This window comes from Plasmopara halstedii, assembly GCF_900000015.1.
Source record: "Plasmopara halstedii genome assembly, contig: Scaffold_2956, whole genome shotgun sequence".
In the NCBI taxonomy this organism is placed as follows: Eukaryota; Oomycota; class Peronosporomycetes; order Peronosporales; family Peronosporaceae; genus Plasmopara; species Plasmopara halstedii.
Genome location: NW_020189861.1, coordinates 955,158 through 961,527, shown reverse-complemented (window position 1 = coordinate 961,527; position 6,370 = coordinate 955,158). Strand labels below are relative to the sequence as shown.

The following is a 6,370-nucleotide window of genomic DNA, read 5'->3' as shown; positions in this document are numbered from 1 at the left end:
AAGGTCGGTGACCTAAAGTACGCTTCCTCAAGCGTTTTGCTACGGCAGCCCCGCTGCAGCTCTGCGGATCAATGCACAGACACAACTACTTCTAATCGAAGCAACCGACCTGCGTAAATATCCGCAACGCCAACAGATAGAAGGGGCGGCTCCGGCTCTCGGGGTTGGACCCACTTCCCCAGTATGGATGGGCAGCGACCGAGTCAACCATGTTAGCAAGCAACTCGCGATCAGATCACGTGACTGGCGGCGCTTGAGGCGATTCATCGTATCCGGTTAACGTACGACGATCACAGCTTTATTTTAGATGTCCATTACCCGCAAACATCATGGCGCGCGCCTTGCTACTGTTCACCACTCGGTGCGCGACTGCAAGAATGCAACTCACAGGAAATAAACACATATATGAATAAAGCGGACGCACTACAACCACTTTTAAGCTATGATGACGGTGGTCATAGCTCAGAAAAAAGATAGTGTCACAATTTCAAGCGCTTTGCGGATGTGTGGCACCGTCGTTTTCGAATGTAAAAAGAAGACGAACATATCAACAAGATAAATTAAAAGGCGCATTGCATTTAATGCTGCAAAGGAGGAACCACCCCACGTGCGTATCCAGCAAAAGCGAGAGCCAAGTCCAGCGTGATGCATTGCGTAAGGAAAAGACATGTGGTCGAGCAGCTTAAAAATGTGGGACGAACTAAATTCGCGACCTCTAAACCCAAAAGAGCCACCAAGAGCAGCCAAAGAATTTATTCGACCCGTAACGTGCTGGCAAACGGGTCTCCAAATTAAAAAATGAAAAGCCAAATGGCAGCAATAGCAAATCCTCGCTGCGAGCTGCAGTCTCTACTTCGGTATCTACGTTAGTCTCGGGTGAGCGCGCGCTCCACCTTCGCTTACCATTACAGACCATAAGACATGAAGGATAAAGTGGTACCGTGAAGACACACCCACTGTGGATATATAGTCACTCCCTTCTTTGCCGCTGCTGGAATTTCTGAAACCGAAGAAGAATGCCTTGAATGGTTCTCGGCCTTTTGTGTATTGCAGTTTCTTGCAGATGCCCAAGCCCGACCAGGGCGGGAAATGTCTCAGTGTCGCCCCTCGCCGATCAAGCATTGAAACCAATAATTTTCAGGTCCAGCACTGGACAGGCTTCTTGCGACGTTGAGAACACCCAGAATCGAGGCTGTATGGAGTGACGCGCTCGGAAGCTGAACTATCGACGTTCCAGACACTATAAGTTGCTTATACTACGCCGTGAACAGTCGTACGCGTTTTGTCTGACCAAGAGTACGGCAAAACTACATTTGTGCGACTAACAACGCCATTGTTAATCATTTTAAGCGAATCATGTGGACATTTTGATAATTACTTGTGACCAATGATTACAGCCCACTTGATTACGCTCTATCCCGCCAAACGATCGAGTTGCGGCAATCAATGCCCTCATTTTGACAGTCTGAGATACCGACATTGGCAATAGTATCATACCTACTGAATGGGGTGATGATTATGATCTGCATGTCCTTGTGTGGGACCTGTGAAAGCCGGTCTCTAGTATCTCCGAAATCCTGGAAAAGTCAGCGCCCGTTGAGTCATCCGTATCAAGTGCGCGTCGCTGTGAGGTCCTGATCATAACAAATGTTTTGGCACCTGACGAAGCGTCCGTTATGCTAAGAATACCATTTCGCCGTTGCTCGCTCTCAATGGTGACTGTTTTCATGTACTATGAAAAACGCGAACACTCCTATTGCTTTTGTTTCAGCGAGTAGTCGTACGCTGAATAGACGAGTGAGGACACTAGGAAATATGTACCAGGATGTGGATGATTTCGCTGATCCATAGCGCAAGACAGTTGTAAGTGGCTCACTCTACGAACTGTCAGAAACGCTCACATCTGATAGTCACCTTCGTTAGTCTAAGCGCTACTAAACCTACTAAATTTGCATAGACGTCTCCGAGAACCTCATGCTTGGCAATGGTGACGCGCCAACTTTGACGCTAGCCATCGATCAAATGCTGAATAAGTCATGTTCGAGGCTCAAGAAGGAGCCGAGACAGCGTCGGCAGGATGTCGCTATTGGAGTGCATCCATCCCCAGCTCGTCAATTTCATAGGCGCTTTACCGTCTCAAGCTGCGGCTCTGACATTACTCCTGAAAGATGTTGTCCAGCTTCTCAGAAATAAGATTCACGCACGAGCGCCGGAGGGCCCCATCGCATGCTTTGAACACGCAACAAGCCATATATCGTATGCGGACACGACTAGTTTCTGTCGTTGTTGTGGCCAGACACGACGATCTCACGGATCCTTTGGTAACGTGGCTGTATGAACATAAAGAGAAAACGATCTGGCCTGTCATGATCTACGACTACGCAACGGGACCGTCTCACGATGGCCAAAGACACCCCCCCACCGACGTGTCATGCTGTTGGTAACAGCAATGCGAAGCCTAGGTATAAGTCACGTAGTGTCCAGCTCTCAGCTGCGTGTAACGGTTAAAGAGCTATGATGTGATCGCTACTTCAATGTCTCGACACATCAGCACACGGACCAAGACTGTTTAAATTCGTCTGAGTGGTAATTGTTCACTGGTCACCCGGCTCTTCTGAAGTTTCAACTAGCGCGTGTGTCGGTTGCATTCTTTCACGATTTCATCTGGCCACGCAGAATGCCCAAAACTCGGTGAAACCTCATGTTCGTGCATGCTAGGCTTGATTCATTTGTTGCGCAACTCGAGCGGTCCGTTGGACATGATTTTGATACGTGATACGACGGGCCGGGCGATAACACGAAGGGAACCGGTATGCATGCACTGGACTTTACGCATCTTACAAAATTGTGGAGTTTCATACTTCTATCCTACTACTCAACCTCAAACTGGTGCTAGTTTGTCCCAGTCGGCGATTGAACACGTGATCCCTAGTTACACAATCTCTGGTCCGCGCATTTTTGTCGCCGTCCAAGGAGCCTGGATGTATCTATGCCAGTACCGATAGATGCAAGCAAGACACCTACTTCCGGTCACTCGTAGTCTAACCAATCCCAGCACAAATGGTCACCATGGGCAGCAACTTTAAATGTACTCTTTACTTTGAACTCAATTGAAGTAGGTGCTGGAAGACCTCGAGCCAATCAACAGGATTTGACTTGGCGCTGGAATGCTGGCAAATAGTAGACGCAGTATCAAATGATATTGTGGCTGTATGTTTACTACTTTTCAGCAAATTTTTACATCTTCATGTAAAACGTGTGCGATGGCTGCTTCCACAGATGGTATGGATAAATAGAATATCTCAGCAACAGCGCTTGATCACGTGCAGGTGATAAGATGCAATGATCGGATCACGATGCTGTGATACTCACACTGAAAAACATAACAAGCGCGAAGTCGCACTCTGAGCAGACCGCGCCAAAGATTCGATAGTTGCAACTTCAATGTGTGTTGGGGGCAGTGCGCAAAGTGATCGCCGAGCTTCCCAAACGCGTGAGAAGACGCCTAGTCGATTGCGACGTTCATGCCTTGCGACGAAGAGAAAGTTTCTCAGCTAAATGCAAAAAAGAGTCCAACGTTTTCATACGCTTCACGGAATGCCAAGCTAGCTCTCATACTCAACTCTCTGGCCGCTCCTGCGTTAGTGAAATCGATAACCTCCGGAATAGCGGCTAATTACATTGACCTAGCTGCGCTGATTCGCTGGGATTGACGGACACCAACAGCTTTCGAGGAATCAGGCGCAGCGCGTACTCGTCAGGATCGTTCATCTTTGCATGCATGGCGAGTGCAGCAGCTCTTTGCTCAAAGAAAGCTAAGCTAAGGTCACCGACCTTTCAGGAACCAGAACTAGTGTAGTAAATCGCAATCCACAGTTTCGAAGTACTTAAGCCTTATACAGGGCAAACGAACACATCTGTTCAAAAACAATAATGGCTTTAATTGCTTGAGTTGCAGCAGAGCCGCTAATATTCAAACCCTAGGTGTGGAAGCGCTGGAATATGCAAGCGACGGAGGCTCAAATGATCGTGGCTTGGGATCTCAGACCACCGAAGAAGTCACCGATTCATACGCTCGCTGTAGCGGGGTTACACGTGTTCTTGTAAGAAAGGGCGGGTCGCACAAGATTGTGCGACCGTACGTAGGTGTGTATGACACAGTTAGTGGAATAACACTGTGTGTGGCTACACCGTAACAAGAAGCCACCACGTAGCAGGATTGCCAGTAGTAAGGCATATTACTATGTTAATTATGTTTTGCTATATTAACTGGGTATTACTTTATTAAAAAAGCCAACCAGATTGCCAGTGAGGTCCTTAATTAATGGTACCTGAAATATGCTTTACTTGTGGCTGAAGCCCACATTTCTCAGGTTTGTTACACACTGGCACATTACCGCCAAGACTTCGCGAAGCGTCCATATTGCTGCTATTGATGTTTGACTGGCATAGCTACATCCAGCACGAGTTGGACTTATTTCTTCCTAACTCCGTGCGATACTACTGGACAACTCAAAAACGTAGGACTACTGTGATCATCAAATTCTCACTCACGCTCCAAGAGCACTGAAGATTCTCTCGTTTGCTGGTTACTGCTGTTCAGGCCATGCACTCGCCTCGACTGCGGCATTCATTACCGACGGCGAAATATCTGCGGCTTACGATGAGAAATTATATATCTGATATGGCTGCCCCCTTGGTCTGACGCTTTTCAACTTGGTAGCTAATGTTCTGCATGAACGTATCGCAACAAACACTACCAGGAGCCCATTAATTTCTCGTGTCCGATCTAAATCGTTGGTTACAAAAAAAGCACCCGTACACTTACCTATTTTTACAAGCAGTCCCGACGTTACGTCAAATCCTTGAGTGATTATCCTGAGGGTGGCTGTATCAGCCGAAGGTAGCACCTTCAGCAAAAAATAGTATCTGTAGCCAATGTACTATGGTCAAGCTGCAAGCCGCGCAAATAAGTTGTTAGCCCAATTAACACTATTAGATTTAATTTCAAAACCGGGGCTGATTTTAGTGGGAAAAAGGGAGTCCATCGACCCAACTCGTTCGATTACTAAACCACTAGACCTCAGCATCATCAACAGCACCCCTCGTGTGGTCCGTGACGTTGTGGCAGCTCGGGCTTACGGCGGGGCCGGACACCATCGACAGTGTCGGTACAGCGATGTTGTTTGTGGATCGTGGCTTACGACAACATAGACTCCCGAAGTCAATTGTTTCTGACAGAGACCCACGTTCACTGGGAAGTTCTGGTCTATGATCTTCAGAGTCCTTCGGCAGGCCCTACACAAAGTCCAAACATGGCTTCATCGCGCGAAAAAACCAAGACAGCCAAATTAATCCAGCGTGTTCTTGTACGTGGGGCTGTGGTCATCCTAAAACTTATGATTACGGCTCGTCACTGTTGTCTTACTGCAGCACTATATAGCGATACATCTATAACTATGTATAGCATGGCAACCTGGTGCATAGAGACAATTGCCAATGGGCATGGTTGAGCGCTGTAGCGGCATCTGCCCTCTTGTCACCGAGTGGTCTACAATTCCCGAGTATGTGATATAAGCTTCTGCTCCTGAGCGCCACAACGGTGCAGAGGTGGACCACGGCTGTGACCGAGTATTACCAATTGCTCATGAAAGCGAGCGATATCCCGCAGACAGCAGTGAGCACTCCGAGCGGCATGCTCTGGGAGTGGCTGGTGATGCCCCAAGGGCTGTCAAATGGACCAGCAACATTTAATCGTCTTGTGACGCTGTTGTTCAGGCCCCACATGACGTATGCACAGGCATACGTTGACGTCATTTTCGTTCACAGTCGTGCGCACGGGAGGACGGATGAGGAGAACCACATCGTCCAATTAAGAGTGGTGCTCGAGTGCATGCGCACGAACAAACTGTACGTCAATTTAGACAAGTGCATCTTATGCGCAGAATAGATTATTTTTAGCGTGCTTCATTGGGACCGTGACCTTCGAGCGGACCCCGCTAAAGTCATGGTCATTGTAGACTGGCCGGTTCCAAAGAACCAGAAGGATTTGTGTAGATGGCTTGGTATCGCCGACTACTTGCACAAGTACAGCGTAAACTACGCAGGAATGGCCCGGCCATCATCCAACCTCCTTTAAAAGGATGCGGAATGGGGTTGGAATACCGAACATCAAGAGGCTTTTGACGGGATCAAAGACAGCCTCCTGTATGCACCATACTGGCGCTGCTAGACCCAGATCGTCCTTTCAGCGTCGTCTGTGACCCTTCGGACTTTGCCATCGGCTGTGCACTGCTGCAAGCAGACGCCGATGGGCGAGATCAGGAGATCGCGTTCGAATCTCGACAGCTCAAAGCTGCAAAGAATAATT

The 6,370-nt window shown here is 48.2% G+C and overlaps 1 protein-coding gene across 1 annotated transcript; it reads left to right on the top strand.

The window, feature by feature from the left end:
- Positions 1–1,974: 1,974 nt before the first annotated feature.
- PHALS_06312 (uncharacterized protein) lies at positions 1,975–2,338 on the top strand (the record flags this gene model as incomplete). The annotated part of the gene is made up of 2 exons (XM_024719577.1): positions 1,975–2,110; positions 2,169–2,338. The coding sequence occupies 2 exons, from the start codon at positions 1,975–1,977 to the stop codon at positions 2,336–2,338; spliced, it is 306 nt and encodes a 101-aa protein (XP_024584862.1).
- Positions 2,339–6,370: the final 4,032 nt, after the last annotated feature.